The 22975-nt window shown below is 38.9% G+C and overlaps 1 protein-coding gene across 5 annotated transcripts; it reads left to right on the top strand.

Annotated features, from left to right (window-relative positions):
• Positions 1 to 490: 490 nt before the first annotated feature.
• Positions 491 to 12520, top strand: LOC121371825 (tripartite motif containing 13-like). Of its 5 annotated transcripts, none has more exons than XM_041498004.1 (3): positions 491 to 717; positions 9432 to 9732; positions 10210 to 12520. In XM_041498004.1, the coding sequence occupies exon 3, from the start codon at positions 10612 to 10614 to the stop codon at positions 11635 to 11637; it is 1026 nt and encodes a 341-aa protein (XP_041353938.1). In that variant the 5' UTR covers positions 491 to 717; positions 9432 to 9732; positions 10210 to 10611; the 3' UTR covers positions 11638 to 12520. The 5 variants fall into 3 exon arrangements, with proteins under 5 accessions (XP_041353938.1, XP_041353964.1, XP_041353946.1 ...); XM_041498012.1 differs by lacking the exon at positions 491 to 717 and adding an exon at positions 7607 to 7668; XM_041498021.1 differs by lacking the exon at positions 491 to 717 and having other exon boundaries at positions 9107 to 9732.
• The last annotated feature ends 10455 nt before the right edge of the window (positions 12521 to 22975 follow it).

The following is a 22975-nucleotide window of genomic DNA, read 5'->3' as shown; positions in this document are numbered from 1 at the left end:
AATAATAATTTAAAAAAACAAAAAAAAAACCCAAACATTATATATATCTATATCTATATGTATGTATATATGTGTGTGTGTGTGTGTGTGTGTGTGTGTGTGTGTGTGTGTGTTCTATTAATAAATGTTATTTTATTTTACTTTAATCTCATTTATTTTATTTTATTTTATTAACTTTAATTAATTTTTATTTCATTTCTATTAATTAATAAATGTTATTTTATTTTACTTTATTAACTTTAATTTATTTTATTTTATTTTATTTTATTAACTTTAATTAATTTTTATTTCATTTCTATTAATTAATAAATGTTATTTTACTTTATTAACTTTAATTTAATTTTTTTTTTTTTTTTTTTATTTATTTATTTATTAATTTTTTTTTTTTTTTTTTTTTTTTTTTTTTTTTATTTAACTTTTATTTTATTAACTTTAATTAATTTTTATTTCATTTCTATTAATTAATAAATGTTCTTTTATTTTATTGTATTAACTTTAATTTATTTTTACTTTTTAAGTTATTTTATTAACTAATTAATTTTTAGTTTTATGGTTTTTGTTTTATTCATTATGGAACGAGAAATGACTTCACCGATCCTTTTCCACATACAAGATTGTTCCGAGTTTCATTTTCCTCCCATAATGCACCGCGCGTTTTAAACCCAAGTCATACAGTCGGTCGTTTTTCCTTTAATTCAAAGTGAAGATCGTTTCAAAGTAAGTATTTCTTAGTTTGCATATGCCCGAAAAAGATCACGCTACACGATTAGGGTGGGAAAAGGTGGTGTCAGCGTGGTGTCAGTCGCTATTTCGACCACAATTCCGTTCCGAGCAAAATTCTCGGAACCGAACATACGGGTACTTCGACCCCTGGCCGCCATTGTTTATCACGTGACGCGGTGAAGCTTCTCCTTAGTTACGTATGGTTTGATAGTGAAATGAGGCAACTTTGGTCGATCATTTACAACAGTTAACGGTCACGATGCCTAAAACATGTTGTGCAGTTGGCTGCATAAACCATAACGTGATGTTAAAAAAAATATCGTTTTACAAATTTCCAAAAGAAGAGACTAGGCGCCGCTTGTGGGTAGGGTCATTAAAACGACAAACCTGATGGAATTCCATGGCTTCCCTCACAGAATGTGACTACGTTGACTTTAATGTTGTTGCTTGTTGACACAAGCAAACAAAATGGTTAAAGCATGTGCAGTGATAAAAATCCCACATTATACTGTAAATAAAATGCACAATTCCATCGTCTTCCATGAACCCCCCCCCCCCCCCCCCCAACAAAACGATGCATCCAGTTCTTGAATAAACAGTATATTCCTTTATCATCACATTTGTCTTGTCTTTATTTTTCATTTAATCTTAGTTTCTTGGATATTATCTATACTTGTATTTATTTTGCCATATTACAGCTACTACATTTATTTATTTTTTAAATTTTAAAATAAAAGTTTATACTGCTAAATTACACACATAATAATTATAATATAGGCCTAAATTCTTGTTTAAACTTTAATTATTATTTTTGCAAATGTGTCTGTAGCAGGCCTGCGGTAAGAAAATATAGGTAGTTCCCCCACCCCCCACCACCTCTCTCTCTCTGAGCTCTCAGTGTTTAGTATTTACTTTGGTGCAGAGAGTAAATAATGTGTGTGCCTTTGTTTCAGTATATATCTCTATATATATACATACATACATACATACAATAGATATAGATATAGATATATACTACTTAAAAGAATTTAAGGGTCAGACGATATTTTCGACATTATTTTCTGAATGTCAATTATATTAGCTAGACCATAATGTCACGCATGGTATTGTTCCATTTTGACGAAAGTGGGTCTAAGCAACCCATAAATGAATTAAAATCCACTGTCATTGACACTGTCGACTAGTTCTAATGGCGAAAACATGCTTACATTTGCACGTAAATTAGTGCGAAAGCGAAAGGTCTGATAAGTGCCCATAACTTGCTTTTTCACAAAGCGCTTCATTTGCACGCTTTGCACGTGTATTCCATGTTCCCAATGCTGAATTTCCGTATAATTGGAGCTTGCGTTCGTGTACGGTGCACACTCCAAATTCGACAATGTTACGACGTCAACTGACTATCGAAGATCGAGGAAGGGCTATTGCTTGGCTTCAGGATGGCAATACGCAAAGAAATGTTGCTCTGAGACTTGGTGTCAGTCAGAGTGTCGTTGGCCGACTGTGGCAACGGTACCAAGCAACGAATTCTGTTCGAAATCGTCCACGTTCGGGAAGACCCCGAAGCACTACAAATAGAGAGGACCGCTACATCACCAATATGGCTCTACGTCAACGCACAACCACTGCACGCCGATTACGTGACAATCTGCGGACTGCGACTGGAACTCGAGTGTCTGATCAAACCATACGCAATCGTCTTGAGAGCCAATAATCTACGCTGCCGTCGCCAGGCTGTTCGACCACCACTCCTACCACGTCACAGAACGGCCAGACGTCACTGGTGCACGCTTCATCTGCGGTGGCAATGTGTTCAGTGGGGTCGAGTGATGTTCACTGATGAGTCCAGGTTTAGTCTTCAGTTCAACGACGGTCGAGTTCGTGTCTACAGACGTCCTGGGGAGCGCTTCGCTGACGTTAACGTTAGACAACGTCACCGGTTCGGTGGTGGCAGCGTCATGGTGTGGGGCGGCATCTCTATCCACCACAGGACCCCCCTCTATGTGGTGGATGGCAATCTGAATGGAATCTGCTATCTGAATGAGATTATCCGGCCGTTGGTTCTCCCAGGCCTTCAGCAGATTGGCGGTGGGGCAGGGTGGTAACGGACTTTCTCAGACAACAAGGTATCGCCAGGATGGATTGGCCAGCATATTCGCCTGACTTGGCCCCAATAGAGAAAGCCTGGGACGAATTAGGCAGGAGAGTTCGGGATAACCATGCCCCTCCGGCCAACCTTCATGATCTGGGTCAACTTCATATGGCAGAGTGGCAGGCCATTCCCCAAGAGTTCTTCAGACATCTGATCAACAGCATGAGGCAACGATGTGTCGAGTGTATTCGCGCCAGGGCTGGATTCACACTATTAAACGAATGTTCTAATGTGTAAAATCCATGTTTGATAACCTTCAACTTTGACAGCATGTCATGTGACTTTCTTGTATACAGTGACGTTTATTTGTGTTTTTTTGTAAATATGGAACAATAAATAAAAAAATTTGGTGTAGTTTACATCATCAATCTAATACACTCTGAAACTTATTTGGTTATAAATTTTTGACCCTTAAAGGAAACAAGACACGAGACCATATTATAGCTCATTTTAAAAGAAAAATGATATAAAAATAATATACAAATAACTTTATAACAATAAAATACGTGTAGTTAACTTAAAATGAAGAAATTACGCTAACCAGTATCAAAGTACGATTTATGCATATTTCTTCGTGAGCGTTCGGAAAAAAAGAGAAGTGACGTCAGAGCCGCTGTACTCTTCCATTGTTGTTAACTGTTTATGTTGTTAACTGTTTATATATGGAGTAAGGGGCTTACGATCTTTTCAGTCCAACAGTGCCGTACTGCGCGGCCTTCGGGTGTAAAAATAAACAGTTTAAACGATCGGGATCGTCTGTTTATGGTTTTCCAAAGGATTGTATCCGAAGAAAGACACGTGTATTTTATCGCAAAAGAAAAGATTGGACACCAACACCGCATAGTACTTTGGTGTCCGCCTAATTACAGCCCGGAGCCCGAACGTTACCCGGAGACAAAAACAGTACTCGGTTGCGAATGTCGAGGTGTACATTGTACATATTTGGCACAAAGATACACCTCAGCATGATGTATTTATATATGTTAAAACAAAAATGTAGAATTTTTTATTTATTAATTTTTTTGAAAAAAAAAAGATTTTTCATGTTAGGGCTGTAGGCCTACATAACAAAATCTGTATTCACCGTCCGAAGAAGGAAACGTCAATAAGTAATTAAATATGGCATATACAAACATGGGATTTGGCATGAGAATACATCTCAGTACGATGTATTTAAATATGTTTAAAAAAAACGTGTAGAAAACAATAATAATTTTAAATAATGTTTTTAATCTTCGGGCGGAATACGTTACAAAAACGTTCCTCATCGCCCGAAGCCCCAAAGCAACACGAAGTTCAGTACAAAAAACCCCACTACTGTCTGTGTCGAAATAACTATTATGTTTCATCCACGGGCTGACTTCAGAATCGGAGTGTTGTTTTAGTTAATTGGTCCTTTCTTTCCGTGGCCTGCACATGTGATTCCTGATTGGCAGGTGTATATTGCAGGGTATCGACCAGGTAAGTGTAAGGTCTAGAGGAAGGTCTAGACATGCGTACAAAATACGTGCCAGTTTTTTAAGATTACAGGGTATTGTGGCGTAACCTGTCGCGACTATAGTACAATGTTAATGGACATTATCAGCCGCCCTGCTTCATTACTGTAAATAATGCTGTAAAACCCTTGATTAAGTAGACTTTGCCATCTAAAATTACAAAACTGACCAATTACGTAGTACCAAAGAAAAGAAAATTATCACTTGGGTATCGTGAGTGGTCGTTTTTACTCTTAACGCACCCTACCAATAGGCCTAATAATATGCTACTTTTTTTTATGAGAGAAAAATACTATAACCCCATTTCGTTCTATTGATGCAAATAGAAATATATTTAGTTTAAAAGTTGATTATACTCTCAAGTCATTTATGTTGTTTTACAAGCCAGGTTAATGAAAGTGAAGCGCCTTGTCGTAAATTAGAGCGTTTGTTTACACTGTGCATACAGATTTCATTATGTACAGCCCGAACATAAAAAATGCGATAATTTTCTAAAAAAAGCAACCCAAAAATGTTTGTCCTACATTTATATTTTTTACATATTTAAATACATCATATCGAGGTGTATCTTTATGCTAAATATGAACAGTATACACCTCGACATTAGCATCCGAGTTTTGGTTTTGTCTCCGGGTTACTTTCGGGCTCCGGGCTGTAAATTGGTCGACCGGTCTGGTCTGGCACCATCAGTTTCTCCACCCTCCGACTCGCTATCCGTTTTTTCTTCAGTATCACTGTTGTAAGTAAATGTGTGTCTTTCTTCATTTACTAACAGCTCATATTGATACGGCAAAACGTTTTGCGAACGAACACTCATTGTTTTGGTAAGCTGTGCAAGTCTTAGATTCTTTATGAGTGGTACGGACTAATGCTTTTAAGTGTAAGGCTTCAGATCAAGCGACGCGTCTCCGACGTCAGGGACCTCGTGATTGCCCTGCTCATTAAAGATCGGCAATTTCCGCTAAGAGCTCGTATCTGGGGTTCTTTTATGGAAATATTTTAAGTAATTAATTTTTTATAATTTTTTTTTTTAGGTGATTCAATTTATAATTAATTGTACATGGTTGGTGCCAAATATGGTTTACGTGACATGTTTCCTTTAAATTCTTTTGAGTAATCATATATATATACATACACACACACATACATACATGTACACATAAATCTAAAAATACATTAAAATCTACTCTATTGTGGATCAATGTAATTTGGTGGTTGTGGTACATTTTGCTTGTTCAAGTTAGAGGACATACCTTTTTACATATATATGTAGTTTCATGGTATTCTACAGTTCAGTGTGTGTTTGTGTGTGTAATCTGCTTTAGGAATTACCTGCAATAAAATGAATGGTCAACTGCCATATCTGATATTTGTTTTCCATTTTGAAAACACTGTTTGACATGAAGAATATAGCATTTAACCATCTCATTCATATATTTTCCTTGAATATACTACATAAGTGCATCTACATGAGGTAATTTAACCCGGGTTAAAAGCAACTTAGGTTAAATATGTGTAGTCTAGTAGAAGGCATACCGATAGAGATCAGTTTATTAACAACCATGATATTTGGCTCCTTTCTCCAGCTGTATACTATTAAAAATTAGTTTTGTAGATATTACTTAAATTGAATTGCAATAACAATTCCAATACAGCACAAGACTGAACAAGAAAATATCTGCAATATCCATTGTGACTAGATATAAAACAACACCATTATTATATATATATTAACCATTATTTACTCAGGTAAGTTTTTGTGTTTTATTACTAAATATACCAGGTTAAACCCTATTATTAAAACATTTGCATGTTTGTTAGACGAGGTAACACTTGTTTTATTAGGTTGTAGACCTCGACATGAAAATAACCGAGGGAACTGATTATTTGCTCCCTAACGTAGTTTATGGGGGGGGGGGGGGGGGGGGCAATTTAAAATATTACCATATTGATACTACATGTATATAAATTCACATGCCAAAGGGAACTATATATTATTCTCCTTGAACTAATCTCAGGTATGATGGGTAAGTAGAGGGAGATATTGCTCCCCCTAGATGTCAAGGTCTGAGGATGGCTATATTTTATTATTGCTATTTTCTTTTTGCCTACATTCAACCGGTAAGGAAGGGCAACATCATGTGGTAATTTTGCAATCTGTAAAAACAAAAGCATTTCATTATTTCAAGAAAGTGTATTTTGTTTTAAGAATAAAAGAATGTATTCAGTGGAACATTATACTGTTGCCATTACATCTATATAATAAGATATGAGAATAATACTATTGTAATTTTGAAGTTGTAAAGTAACAACTTTGCCATTGTTTAATTATTACATACTATTTGGAAATAAAACAATTATTAAATCACAAAAATAATTAACTTAATCATGCATACAAATTTTACTATAAATACAAATTAAATATTTTGTAGCCCACATCATAATTATTATATTAATAATTATCTTATCATTTCAAAATTGTTAAAATTTATAATTAACATTACCTGAAAATTGCATCAACAAAAATTATATTCTGCCCAACCTGCCGTTCCCTCGACATTCAAAGTACACGGAAACACATCGGTACTAAATATAGATTATACTAATTCAGATTCCCGTTGTTGTTTCTCTTATATGGCAACCCAAGCTGTTATAATACTCATAAGACATACTGCAACTATGTGTTAGCGACAGAAAATAAATGACAATATGTAAGGCATGTAAAAAGTTAATATGATAACTTTATTCTATGTAAACCAGTAATCACTAAGGCTTTGCTTCACCCCCAAAGACCCGTATGATCGGTAACTAGGCCGTGTGACGTCACGCCGGTTCCGAGAATTGCTCGGAACGGCTCTGTATCTGCTAATGGAAAATGGCGTCGGGCCTATAAACTCAATGTGCATTTACATTCGAGTTTATTTTTATGAACTATCTGACTGTAAGACATTTGTCCGTCTAGCTCTCTTACAGTCCGAGTACTCGGGCTAATAAGCAGTTGTGTTGATTCTAAATTAATATTCTGATGTTGTAATATTATTGTTACATCATGCTCTTATTGCGTGCTATTACGTTTTGACAGTAAATATAAATGTACAGTATAGTAAGATTTTGGTGGTGTTGTTAGTAGCGACGAGCAAGCAAAGGGCCGCTACTCTAAACGCATTTTCCCGTTTTGACAAAATCGCGTCTCAGTTTTCATGCATTTTTCTGACTGGGGTGATAATGGGAATTGTGCCGAATATGTAAACTAGGGTGATGAATGCATTAAATCACGTGACTCTGCCATTTTAGTGTTAAGTAGATATTGACGAATTTTTTTTTACAAATATTGATAAACACTTTAAAGGCATTTAAACATCCAGACGCAACTTCATATGTTTATAATATGATGGGAAATACTTTTAACAAATGATATTCACCAGTGACATATTTTAAAACAACCGTATTCATAGTTTGTTTATTTATGAAATGTTGGTACTGAGTAGTTATGGACATAATTCCACTGGAATACCTTGCAAGGGACATAACCTATCTGGACGTACACGCCACTGGTTAGGTGTTGTCATCGGACATAAGACCGGCCTCGGTGGGCCTCGTGGCAGGCCATCGGTCTACAGGCTGGTAGGTACTGGGTTCGGATCCCAGTCAAGGCATGGGATTTTTAATCCAGATACCGACTCTAAACCCTGAGTGAGTGCTCCACAAGGCTCAATGGGTAGGTGTAAACCACTTGCACCGACCAGTCATCCATAACTGGTTCAACAAAGGCCATGGTTTGTGCTATCCTGCCTGTGGGAAGCGCAAATAAAAGATCCCTTGCTGCTAATCGGAAGAGTAGCCCATATAGTGGCGACAGCGGGTTTCTTCTTAAAATCTGTGTGGTCCTTAACCATATGTCTGATGCCATATAACCGTAACTAAAATGTGTTGAGTGCGTCATTAAATAAAACACTTCTTTCTGTATGCACGCTATGGCCCGGACAAAGCTTCATGATATGGACCTGTAATTTTGTGTATAGGTTTATCCTGTTCTGTTAAAAATTAAGTTTGACTTCCATAGCAATTTACCCATTTTAACAGAGTTATGGCCCTTGAACTTAGGAGATATGAAAATTTGTTTCCCCGACTTTTTTTGTTTACAATACCTCTGCTATTGAGATGACATTTTGTATATATAACTTTATCATGTACTGTTACAGATCAAGTTTACGTTTTCTGGCGATTTACCCATTTTTCTCAGAGTTATGGCCCTTGAATTTAGGAGATACGAAAAAGTGTTGAACCCGGTAGGGGGACATGTATTGCTTTAGCAATACTCAGAATGCTTGTTAAATCTTTTAGTTTATTTGTACCCAAGGCTCTTTATTCCATGTATTTTGGACCACTGGCTCTGTAATTGTAAATTGTTATGGAAAATGGTATTTGTGGACAGTAATTTTTGGAAGTCTCAGCCCTGGAGGGAAATACTAGTGTACTCGGAGGCTTTGCCCATGGTGGATGTGCCTGAACCTGAAATACTTCTCAAACTGATACAATAGTTTTCGTCTGCATTATTTCAGAACAGGGGCGAGACGTAACCCACTGGTAAAGCGCTCGCTTGATGCGCGGTCGGTTTTGTATCTATTCCCATTAGTGGGTCCATTGGGCTATGTCTCGCTCCAGCCAGTGCACCACGACTGGTACATCAAAGGCCGCGGTATGTATTATCCTGTCTGTGGGATGGTGCATATAAAAGAGCCTTTGCTGCTAATCGAAAAAGAGTAGCCCCTGAAGTAGCAACAGCGGGTTTCCTCTCTCAATATCTGCATGGTCCTTAACCATATGCCCGATGCCATATATGCGTAAATACAATGTTGAGTGCGTCATTAAATAAAACATTTCCTTCCTTCTTTGCGATTTACCAATTTTTCACAGAGTTATGGCCCTTGAATATAGGAGACACGAAAAATTGTTGTGCCCGGTAGGGGGACATGTATTGCTTTAGCAGTACTCACAGAATGCTTTTTAATATGTGAAATATTTCTTAAACTGATATACTATTCTCATCTGCATTATTTCAGAACAATATGGCCGCTGCTCAAGAATCCATTAAAGTCGACTGTCAGATCTGCATGCTGAGATTCAGCAATGAGGCTCGCCACAGGCCGAGGTCTCTGCCATGTGGTCACTCACTGTGTCATGACTGCCTGGGACGACACATCGGTCAGACGATCACAGGGACAACATTCCAGTGTCCTTTCTGCAGGACAGCCATTCAAGTGAGACACACCAGTCAGGAAGGATATGACTCCTTGGCCGAACAGTTTCCTGTCAATTTCTTACTGGCAGAAACCATCGAACACATCGACAATAGACAAATCCGTGAGTCTGGTTCTGTGACACGTATGCGCCTGAAATATCAGTGTTCATATATTTCACTCTAAAATGTGTTATCGTCACTGTAGAAAGTGTTATCTTCACTGTAAGAAACCTGGAACTATTTTGTTGCTGGCATTTTAAAAATAAAGGTAAAGCGTGACTCGTGAGATATGCGGAGCGGATAAGGTTTAATGTGCGCATGTACCACGAAGGTTTCGCACACGCCTGTCACGGACTTAACCTACATCGCCAGTGACTAAGTCCAGGCCACGGGTGTGTGTGTGTGTGTGTGTGTGTGTGTGTGTGTGTGTGGAGTTTGAGGTGGGAGGAATTTGCAATAAAAATTTAGAAGTTAGGTCTGAGACCTAAGGCCAAAAGAGCTGATCATTCGTCTCATGTCTGGACTTCACTTACCTCCGACCCTCCCCTTGATCAATGTTGGAATAGCCCTAAGAATTCTCTCTCTCTTTTTTGAAACAGAAAACACCACAGCTCAGCTGAAAACAAACTTCGATGACCTCAAGAGGATATGCCAGTCAGCGGAGTACAAAATGGAAAATGAGAATCATCGTTACCTCTCCAAGCTGGACCTCAGCGTAGCACAGACAACGGCCGACATCAACAACGCAGCAGATAAACAGATACAAGAGTTTACGGCCGCAGTCCGCGGCAACCAGGAGAAAATGATGAACCGGCTTGGAGTTGATCACGAAAGTGCCAGAGGTAGAATAGAGGAAGCCGGTAAAAAGACTAAGACATTGCTCAGTGAAATGTAATGAAAAACTGTTGACTTCAGTTTCCTTGACCAAATCGCAAATTAAAGAGAACATAAAACAAATTCAACAACTAAAGAAAATTTTGAATGATTATTTGGCCACATCCATGTTCGGGGTTCAGCATCCGGAAATAACTTTCACGAAACATGTCAACACCACAGACAACTTTGCTGCTAATATAGGCACAACAAATGTGACAGACAAACAGAAAGACTTATCACTAGGTGCCGAGTCTAGAGATGAACAGACAGTCCCAAAGGACTTATCGCTAGGTCCCAAGTCTAAAGATGAACAGACAGTCCCAAAGGTCGTAGGAACAAACCCGATAAGCGACAAACTCAAACTGGTCAAGGTCATAAATACTAAAGGCGTAACGAGTCCCGATTTGTCATCAATTGATGTTTTAAATATACAGGACTCTGTCAAAATAGTCGTAGCCGATAACGCCAACTCGTGTATTAAGTGCTACAACTATGATGATGGCACACTTCACTGTGTTTGTAAAACCAGCGGTAAACCACGTTGTCTTACGAAACTTGGTAATGGTAACCATGTGGCCGTAACGATACCGACGCACAGACAGATTATATTTGTGGAGGTAGATAGTATCATCACCACCACAAAGTCCATCCATACAGGGAAATCCTACTCTTGGATAACCCAGTTACTCGATTCCAGTCTGGCTGTCAGCGTGTGGGCCTCTGACCCCGGTTATGTAGACATATTAGACCTGAACGGTCACGTGATCAGGTCCATATCAGACCTTCCACCAGAGCCTCGGTATCTCACATCATTAGGCGAATCTTTGTTAGTTATGTCCTACAAATATACATGTAAGGCTTTCACGCGTGTGACGCTGTCACCATCGTCGCGTCACATCGACTGGGTGAAGTCACGCGACTCGATGATGCTGAAGGATGCACGTGGTATTACATGTGATGGGCATGGTTTCATCTACGTCACTGATTTTGACCGCCATTCCGTTGTTCAGATCTCTGCCGATGGTGACGTTATACGTGACATCATGACCCAGCAGGACGGTTTGGTAAACCCTCGAGCTGTCTGTTTTGTCAGGGATTGTCTGTACTTGACTCAGGAAAATGGGGAAATTAAAATATTTACATGGACGTAAAATAAGCCACAATATTAACTAGGGGTGCAACGATACGATCAAAACCATATTGTAGTATGTATTGTGATATATCGCTGCTTCAGAACCAAAAGGGTGTAAGTTGGGGTAGCAGATAAAGGAGAAAAGGGCCAAAAACTGTTTCTCACCTAGACACAAGTTTTATGTGGAATATCGTTTGATTTCAGTAGGTATTAGGGTAAAGGAACACCACATACCCTACTGTATAGCATAATTTAGTCTTAATTACTGTGATATTCAATGTTTTTCACTTGCACCCTTCTGGTTCCAAGCCGGATACACACCCATACAGCATGCATTAAAATGACTTGCACCCTTTTGGATATTCTGTAGATCATTATTATAAAGATAATCATGCAATGGATATTGAAACAACTCAAGTACTGCCACAACCTAACTGGCTTTAAAAGAAGATCTGTCAGCCATCTTCGTTGTCAGGTCTAGCTAGCCTTCACTTTCCTCTCCTGAGCTGATATCTGGACTGTTATCCCTCTTAAGGGAATCATAAAAAGCGCTATGGTCTTTAGGGATGTCCTTGGCAATAGCTATTAGATCCCTGTGCTTCAAAGCTTCCATGGGCAATGGGGCCTTGTACAAGTTAGGGACTTCTGCTGCTGCTCCTCCCTTGGACTTACTTGTATTTGCCAAAGACAAGGGCACCCTGATAAAGGGATCATCTAAACGCTCTTTGACAAAGATGGCTGACAGATCTTCCTTTGTGTGCCTTATCCATTTGATCTTCCTGCCAGAGCACATTAAAAAAAAAATTCTTATCATCGGCTATTGATCGTCAAACATATGGTCATTCTGACACTGTTTTTTAGAGGAAACCTGCTGTCACCACATAGGCTACTCTTTTACAACAGGCAACAAGGGATCTTTTATTTGCACTTCCCACAGGCAGGATAGCACAAACCATGGCCTTTGTTGAACCAGTTATGGACCACTGGTCGGTGCAAATGGTTTACACCTATCCATTGATCCTTGTGGAGCACTCACTCGGAGTTTGGAGTCGGTATCTGGATTAAAAATCCCATGCCTCGACTGGGATCCGAACCCAGTACCTACCAGCCTGTAGACCGATGGCCTAACCACGATGCCACCGAGGCCGGTAGAATGGCTAATGACGCAAGGCTCTTAAGTAGATGGAAGATCATAAATGTGAACTATTATATATTTTTTGTCACTGATAGAAAAAATCGAAAAAACAAATCGTCATCATATTGCGGTATCTTCTCGATAAACCGGCCTCGGTGGCGTTGTGGTTAGGGAAGCGCAAATAAAAGATCCCTTGCTGCTAATTGGAAAGAGTAGCCCATGAAGTAAATAAAATGTGTTGAGTGCGTCATTAAATAAAACATTTCTTTCTTTCTTTCTTCTCAATAAATATATAATATATGTATTTTGTGTTTTGTGAAGGAGGAACCTTTGTTAGCTGACACATGACAGTTGTTTTTGTTATCATGTGTATTTCAGATCATTTGGTTATGTAAATTTCTTAGTGGGGCGGGGTGTAGCCCTGTGGTAAGGCGCTCGCCTGATGCATGGTCGGTCTGGGATTGATCCCTGTCGGTGGAACCATTGGGCTACATCTCATTCCAGCCAGTGCACCATGACTTGGACTTGAGATTGGTTGGTACTGGGTTCACACCCCAATACTGGCTCCCACCCAGAGCGAGTTTAACAACTCGGTGAGTAGGTGTAAGACCACTAGACCGACTCTCACTAATCACTAACAACTAACCACCAAGTTAAACCCAATTTCCTGGACAGATAGTCCAGATAGCTGAGGTGTGTGTCCAGGATAGCGTGCTTTAACCTGTATTAGCTATAAGCATTAAAATAAATCGAAATGAAATGAAATAAACCATAGGAGTTTGCATTCTGGTCAACTACTTAGAATGGGTAACAGTAACCTAAATGGTCATAAATTTAAGCGTCATTTCTTAGATAATAATCAAAAATGTGCTTGTGGGCATCATGTGGAAAATGCTGAACATTTCTTGTGTCATTACCCTCTGTTCAGGGTGCATTGAAATGGCCATTTACAAAAATATCTACATTTTAATCATAACATTTTATTATTTGGCGATCTACACTTAACTAATCAGGAAAATATAAACATTTTTAAATCCTTCATGACTTTATTGTAAGCAATAAACGTTTTGAAACTTAATAGCACTGTTACATTTCTCTACCTTTCTTAATTCTCTCTACGTACTTTTCCTTTCTGTAGCTCACTCTTATGTTAATTATCGACTATTATGTTTTATTATTGCTAGTTATTATATGTACTTAATCTGTCATCTTGTCACAGCTTGTTTGTAAAAAATCTAGGGAAAGGTCCTAATATAGGGCTTGTAGCCTGTCGACCAATCCCATCAGAAAAAATGGAATAAAGATTGTTTAAAACAAAACTACTGACATGAATTTTGTGCTAAAATTGTACTTTACAAATACATCTTCTTGACTGTGTAATAGCCCAGTGGTAAAGCACTCGCTTGATGCGCAGTTGGTCTAGGATTGATCACCGTTGATGGGCCCATTGGGCTATTTCTCGTTCCAGCCAGTGCACCATTATTGGCATACCAAAAGATGTGGTATGTACTATCCTGTCTGGGGAATGGTGCATATAAAAAAATCCATTGCTACTAATGGAAACATGTACCGTATATCTTCGCCTATAAGTCGAATTTTTTTCACCCAAAAATTATTTTATAACTTGGGGGGTCGACTTATAAGAGGGTAAAAAAATTTCACCAAAAAATATTACTGTTTTGGGGATTATTTTACAAGTTTTATTGTTGAAGTATGCCATGTATTTATACTCAAATATGTTAATTTGACATTTATTTTTTATAACCTTTTTTTTTTGGCATTAGAACGGTTTTCGTTATGCAAAAAGGCGTACGATCTCACTCACATGCCAAGACAACAGTCCACTTTGTTAATTTAACAGTCAAATGTAAACAATACTAACTACCTGTTGCCTGAGTTTATTTTGAAATCTGGTCACTGGCATTAATGGTTGTTCAAACAATGTTTTGGCGGTGATTAACTTCATGAATATTACTGAGATTTCCCTTAAAATAGACTGATCTCTGCAGTTCACTATCTAGAGCAATAGGGACACACATCATTTGGTACAAAAACCAGTGTACTTTCCAGAGTTATCCTCCTTACATGTATTAATATGGCGGCAAAACGTGATACTTTCAGTTTTATCGTAGTGATCTGTTGGCAGTGTTTATAAATAAAGTTGTTGTCTGTGCACAAAACCATCTGTACAGTACCATACAGTAACAGTCAAACAGCTTTCACTCTCTACTAAGGGAATATTTCGTTTTGATGCTATGTAATAATGATAGTTTGATTGGAATAGTCTGATTATATTGCGATGTACAAAACGTGAAAACCGAAGTTTGTAAAATAATTTTCTTTTGTTCAAATATTGTACATTATTGTTCTCATGTGCAGAAAATAAGAAATATTTCAATATTTATAAGTTGTTTTTCATGGGTCGACTTATAAACGGGTCAATAAAAAAATACGTTTTCAGGGCTTGAAATTAGGGACTCGACTTATAGCCGAGATCGACTTACAGGCGAAGATATACGGTAGCAGGTTTCTTCTCTAAGACGTGTCAGAAGTACTAGAATACCAAATGTTTGACATCCAGTAGCTGATGATTAATCTGCTCTAGTGGTGTTATTAAACAAAACAAAACTTTAAACATAATATTAATCATCAGCTATTTGATGTCAAACATCGGGTAATTTTTTACATAATATTTATAGTTTTAGAGAGGAAACCCGCTAGCAAGGGATCTTTTATATGCATCATCCCACAGACAGGATAGCACATACCACAACTTTTGGTATGCCAGGCATGGTGCAGTGGCTGGAACGAGAAATGGCCCAAAGGATTGATCCCAGACCAACCACGCATCACGTGATTATTTTACCACTGGGCTACGCCCCGTCCACACCAAAATAAATATGCAATGAAAAGATACTGGCATGTTGTCGTAAATATTTTCACATCCGATGTGACCATAAATATTATGTCTGTTCTGTTTTATTAAAAATGTCCAGCCTGTCAAAATGAAATTTGAAAAAGATTCTGATATTGTTATAAAAAGCTCAGATGTTTGGCGGCAGGTGGAAGGTGGTGGTATGTACTCTCAGAAGAAATTTTAATCTATGATCCTCTCATGTATATTCTAGCTTTTAATAGGAGTCTAAAACTTTAAAACTTTAAAAGCTGAACAGAATACAAGTGGTGTGACTATGCTCCCCCTACCCCCACACCCTCACTCCAAACTTTGACAGTCTCGTGTCTCATATGAATATCTAATAAACATATGTTTCAATCCTTCCACTTGTATGCTTTTTTGTTTGTAGTTTTAAATTTTATATTTCTGGATAGAAGTTAATATATTTAATTTTTAAAAAATGGAGAGTGAAATGTTGCACTGCATAAAATATCAAGCAGGGGAAAAGCACTCCCCTCAAAATAATCAGAGGAGAAATAATACCAGAAATAGGTGTGTTTTTTATAGCTACATCATGTGTATATTATTATATACTGATTGTATTCATCGGGGATGAGTGCAATACTGATTCTATTCATCAGGGATTAGTGCAATACTGATTGTATTCATCAGGATTGAGCACAATTCTGATTGTATTCATTAGTGATGAGTGCAATACTGATTATATTAATCAGTGATGAGTGTAATACTGATTTTCTTAATCAGTGATGAGTGTAATACTGATTGTATTCATCAGAGGTAAGTCTGCAATTCCGATTATATTCATCAGGAATAAGTCTGCAATACTGATTATATTCATCAGGAATAAGTCTGCAATACTGATTATATTCATTCTGAATAGTTACGGTTTTTTTTTGTTTCATGACACCACTAAGCACATTGATTAATTAATCACGGACTATTGGATGTCAAACATTTGCTAATTCTGACACAGAGGAAATCCAGTTACATTTTTCCTAATGCAGCAAGGGATCTTTTATATGTATTTTCCTACAGAAAGGAAAGCACATACCACAGCCTTTGACCAGTTGTGGTGCACTAGTTGGAACGAGAAACCCCCAATCAATTGAATGGATCTCTCCAGCAGACTCTTTGGTCCACCACCTAAAATGGCGCCCCGCAACTAGGATATCAAAGGCTGTACTATGTAGTGTTGGGTTAGGGGGGGTTAGCTCAGTCGGTTGAGTGTTTCAGGTGTTTGTGTCACAGAATAAAACCACCTTGGTTTAAAAAGTGTGTTTGTTTTGATTAACAACACCACTAGAACACATTGATTTATTAATCATTGACTATTGGATGTCAAACATAATTTTGACATATAGTCTTAGGAAAATGTAGCGGGTCTCCTCTCTATTAGTAGTAAGGGATCTTTTATATGCGCCATCCCACAGACAGGATAACATATACCACGGCCTTTGATCAATATACCAGTCGTGGTGCACTGGCTGGAACGAGAAATAGTCCAATGGGCCCACCAACGGGGATCGATCCCAGACCGACTGCGCATCAAGCGAGCACTGTATCACTTAGCTACGTCCTGCCCCCAGGTCTTTCACGGCAGTAGTTAGCAAAAAAACCCAACCACACACCATTTTTGTTTTAATTGGGGGGAGGGGGAAGGTGCGTATGACGGATGACTGACACGAAAATCGTACATGTGAAAAGCTAGCTTAATAATGCACGGCGGAGCAGGACAGGGTGTAACAAGGGATATTTTATATGTGCCATCCCACAGACAGGATAGTACATACCACGGCTTTTGATATACCAGTCGTGATGCACTGGCTGGAACGAAAAATAGCACAATGGGCCCACCGACGGGGATCGATCCCAGACCGAAAAAGCGTCATCAAGCGAGCACTTTACCAATAGGCCAAGTTCCGTCCCAAAGATAAGGGTAGGGCTCTTGTCTGGCTTCAGGATAAAAACGTTAAACAACAAAGGCACGGCGGAGCAGAGGGTGAGGGCAGCCCCCCTACCTCAATAATTGTGAATCAAAAATATTATTGGTAGTAAATCAAAAGGCAAAGATTAGTTTAAAGACATCTAGTTTAAAAAATTTTACGGGGAGCATACCCCCGAATCGTAGTCATAACGGCCCCTGCACAAAACGGCCCTATGAAACTTTGCTTTGCGCCCTCGATCTCAGTCAGCCCTACCCTCATATATCTACTTGCTTCCGTCGTACCGCCAACAACATACCTCTACACTTGGATGCGTGCAAGGCATGACAATACGAAATATCTCACCTACTGTCAATTTTATGTGCATTTTACTTCTTTTATTGATAAATATCGCGATCAATCGTCATACCTCATACCTCGCAATATATACTCTTCAAAAGAAGAAACGCAAAACCACATTGTCGTAACATTTGGAGAATTGCTTTAATTATTGAATGGTGAGTCCGATAATTATCAAATGTTGCAGGATTGTTCACAATTCACTCTAGTCCATTGTGAGTAAGTGATAGGACACACCACCAAGGTCAAGGTCATCTGGAGTCAATAACGGGTGTGGCCTCCGCGTGTGTTGACAACTGCCTGGCACCGCCTGCCCATTGAAGCAACCAGAGTACGGATGACGTCCCGGGGGATGGTGGCCCACTCGGCCTGCAAGGCTGCTGCCAGCTCGGGCAGGGTCTGGGGCTGTGGTTGTCGCTGTCGGAGGCGTCGGTCCAACTCGTCCCATAGATGCTCAATTGGGTTCAAATCCGGTGATATCGATGGCCAAGGAAGGACATTAATGTTGTTGTTCTGTAGGAAAGCCGTTGTGAGACGTGCTGTGTGAGGCCTGGCGTTGTCATGTTGGAACACTGCGTTGGCGTTGGCCATAACTGGAACGATGTGTGGCCGGAGGATCTGGTCAATGTAGCCCTGTGCATTCAGGTTGCCCTGCACGTGGACCAGGTCAGTTCTGCCAGTGTGTGAGATGGCTGCCCACACCATGACACTACCCCCGCCGAATCTGTCCACTTCCTGCACGCAGTTTGCCGCATAACGTTCACCACGACGCCTATACACGCGACATCTTCCATCATGACGTCGGAGCAGAAATCGGGACTCGTCACTGAACCACACCTGTCTCCATCGCAGTTGAGGCCATTGTCGATGAATCTGGCACCACTGCAGTCGGAGTCGACGGTGTTGTGGTGTTAAGATGACACCTCGAACTGGACGTCTGGCACGAATTCCTACCTCACGTAGACGGTTCCGTACGGTCTGGTCGGATATCCTGCGCAAACCTGGTATTGCTGCGGCTGTGGAGGTGGCAGTAGTCAATCGTTCCCGAAGGTGGCGTACCCGGATGTAGCGGTCCTGCCCGGGGGTAGTGACCCGTGGTCGACCGGATCTAGGGAGGTCACGTGTTGATCCATGTTGCTGGTAACGGTCCCACAGTCTGGAGATGGTGCTTGGGGACACATGGAATGCCCTGGCAACGGCCGTTCTGGATTCGCCTGCGTCTAGTCGGCCGATGGCATTGTTTCTCTGCGGTTCACTGAGACGTGGCATATCCTGGATTGTCAACTGTCGGCCAGATACAGAGGCCAGGCAAGCGAACACCCTGCACTTTTATACTTTCGGTGTTCATGTTGCACGTGCAGACAACGCACGTGCAGTGGTGACATGGTTTGCACGTGGCTGCGTTTTTGCGAATATTCACATTTTGGAACTTTATGTACAGTAGCTGCGTTTTATCGAATGTAACCGTGGGAATGTGTTTGGGACATGCAATGACCTTATATTCACAAAGCATGAACCGGTAGGAAACATAAAATCGGAGTTATAACCCATTTGTACCCTTTTGCGTTTCTTTTTTTGAAGAGTATATATTCGAATACTATCAAATCAGGCCAATAGTAAAGACCTTACCGATCGATAAAAAGAAAACTAATGTGCGAGTGAAACGTGAAAGATGAACGCGTTAAAATGCTGACAACGTAGGCTACCATCACTGCATGGGCGGATCCAAGGGGGGGGGGGGGACCAGGGGGACGCGTCCCCCCAAAAAATTGTTCAAGAGCCCTCAAAATGTCCAAGTGCCCTTTTTGTTTGTAGAATTTTTTTTTTTTTAAGTAAACAATAATTATATTGTAGATAAATGAAATCAAGATTTTCGTGTACATGCGCAAGCTTGCAGATATGTGTCTGTGTTATTGAGTCTCAATGGGGCCCCATTGAGGTTCTAACGCGAGTGACGCCAATTTACTTCATTATTGCTAGTATATTATGACGTAGAACTGTAGGAATTCATATTAATTGTAAATATCAAAACTTGTAGTAAGGTGCCCTTTTGACGAGTCAATGTGCCCTTCTTTTTTGGTCCCCCCCTAAAAATATTTCCTGGATCCGCCCATGCACTGCGTTCAACAATAGTGAGTAGCACTAACTTTCGCGAACGAGGTGATTGGTTCTCTATGTGGTCATTCCGATTTGACGTTTTGCGGACGTGCTTATTGTTACGTTTGGCTGAACGCATCTCAGGAACCAGGAACTATAAACTTCCCAGGTCAAGTATATTTTCTTGATGCATCAAGTTTGGTGTTCAGGTAATGTATGCTTAGCGTAAACAGCATTTCTTTAAACATAAAAGTGACCGTGTTCGCTTGTTTAGTGATTTGCATGCAATGAGTTGACGAGTGCATTACTGCTAACCTGTAGATTCGTTTACGCTTTACACCATTTTATTTGCCATTGGGGATAATGTTAACAATAACATACGCCTATAAAACTTGTACATCTACAAACAGTATCAACTCGCCCAGTTAGCAGTGGCGGATCTGTTGGTCTGTGTCGGAGGGGGAGGGGAGTAGGTGCCCGTCCCCATCTACATTTTGCAATAGTTATATATATATATATAATTTGTTTATTATTTTTTTATTTAAAAAATAAATAAATTTGACGTTGGAAAATCGGAGGAATCCCTTCGGAAACGTTTGTCACTTTGTGGACTTCGGCCACATGTCATTGGGACCCTCCCTAAATGGATTTTCTGGACCCACCACTGGTTAGTATAGTATACACATACTAAAGGTGCATATAAATTAAGGTGTCACATGGTATTTATGAGATTTAGATAATGTTTTTATTAGTCACCTTTTTTGAAGGGGGTGTGGGGGGGGGGGGTAGATGGATCCAGGATTTTCAAGTGAGTGTGTGGTCACAGTTAAGGTTCGGAAAAGGACACATTTAAGTTTGAAAACCCTTGATGCACTTGGGGGTTTTCCCAATCCCAGCCAACCAGCTAGTGCCCCACCACTACATCAAAGGCCAAGATATGTACTGTCCCGACTATGGTAAAATGTATGTAAGAGATTATTTGCTGCTTTTTTGGTAGGAATTGACTATGTAGTGGCAGTGGGTTTCATGTAAAAAAATCTTTGTTTTGTTCATAGAAGAGTTGGTCGAAAAACCTTTTTTTCTATTCTCTTTTTTAAAAGATTTATTGTCCCCAGTCCATAGGCAGTGAATAGGTTGGGGAGCCATATTCACTGCCTTACAACATATACATGTTACAGCAGAGAGACCTATAATGTATATAATTAATGACATTAATACGGTATAATGTCATGTATAATATATGGTGGTGGTGATGATGATGACATAACAAGTACATTGTATATATGTGTGTCTGACAGAAAACAGTTCAGGAAAAGGAAAAAGAAAAAGAGATAGGAGCATAATTGGAATCTGTTGTCGGCCATTTTACACAAATATACATCAAAGTACGATATTACTACCACTTAAACATATATATATATATATATTAGTGCTGCAACGATAAACCGGTGTACCGGTATACCGCGATAATTGATCAGCTTGATACGAACCGCGGTACAGTTTTGCGTATCGCGATTTTTATACGCTATTTTTTTTCCTTGTATCTTATTTGTCTTGAAATAGGCAAACAAACAAACAAACAAAAAACACATCATTTTATTAATTGGTGATGACAGGAAATGTAACAATCACGTCAAGAGTAGTCGGCTTACTTGTTGGCATACGAAGTGATAGGTCGGTTATACTTAGTTCTAACTTTTAAACAAAACGTGTTTAACGATAATTACAAATAAATGTTTTGTTACTTACACATTATCATTCATTGTTCATTTACGTTGGAATACGACTATGGCTATCATCTTCAAAGAAATAAACCAACAAATGAGAATCACACTTCGCTGTTTTTCACTGAACTCGGAATACTTCGGCCGATCGTTCAAAATACCTCGGCTCTGTTTCGGTCGATCTGCTGAAACATTGCGACTCAATACGTACATTTCCGTGTCAAGCGAGCAGCAACGGAAAAGTCCGATAGTAAGGATTTCCGAATGTGACAATTTATAAATAGTTTGACACTGTCACACCAGTGTTCTAGTAGACTAGTATTGTGTTAAAAAATAAAAATATGACCTAAAACATTTAGCCTGACAACTGAAACTAATAAAGATCATTAAAACGTTATGCCTTCTGTTTTCATTAAAAAAAACCCCAACCCATAAATATTAAATTTAAATAATATCAACTGTATTGCAATACATATTGCAATACAGTTTCTTATATCGCAATATATCGCAATACGGTTTTGACCGTATCGTTGCACCCCTAATATATATATATATATATATATATATATATCTCCATACTAATGGAAAAAAAGAGAAAAAAACCCCAGTCTTTATTCTTAAAATAGAGGGCGAATAAGATGAAAAATATAGAAAGGAATTTTAATAACCGTGTGTGACAAGAAATAGCTGTAATTTTGAATTACTTTAAGTTAATACAATTTTACTAAATAATAGTAATAATCAGATATGTCACCTAAAGAGGGAGATAGAGCTTAAAATACTAACATTGGGGGTGGGGGTAGTTTCTTAGAGGGCTTCTAGATTATAGTAGCCCCACTCCCATGGCTAGTGGTATTCAATGCTAGGCTAGTAAATAACTACTATTGTCATGTCCGACGGCTAGTGAAAAATGTAAATATGAATAGCCTGCCCTCACCCAACCACCCCAATGTTAGTGTTTTAAGCTCTATATCTCCCTCTTTAGGTGACATATCTGATTATTACTATTATTTAGTAAAATTGTATTAACTTAAAGTAAAGTAGGGCTAGTGAATGTTTAATCATGACTAGTAAATTTTTAAAATCAGATTCCATGACTAGTGGATTTTATAAAAATTGTAGAAACCCTGTTGTTATGTTTATGTGTACAAATGGCATATTTTGAATATTTGTTTGTTTTCTTTCAGACATATTCACACGGA

The sequence above is a fragment of the Gigantopelta aegis genome, chromosome 1 (assembly GCF_016097555.1).
Source record: "Gigantopelta aegis isolate Gae_Host chromosome 1, Gae_host_genome, whole genome shotgun sequence".
Lineage (NCBI taxonomy): Eukaryota > Metazoa > Mollusca > Gastropoda > Neomphalida > Peltospiridae > Gigantopelta > Gigantopelta aegis.
The sequence above is the reverse complement of the archived record's forward strand: the minus strand, read 5'-3'. Positions and strand labels throughout refer to the sequence as shown.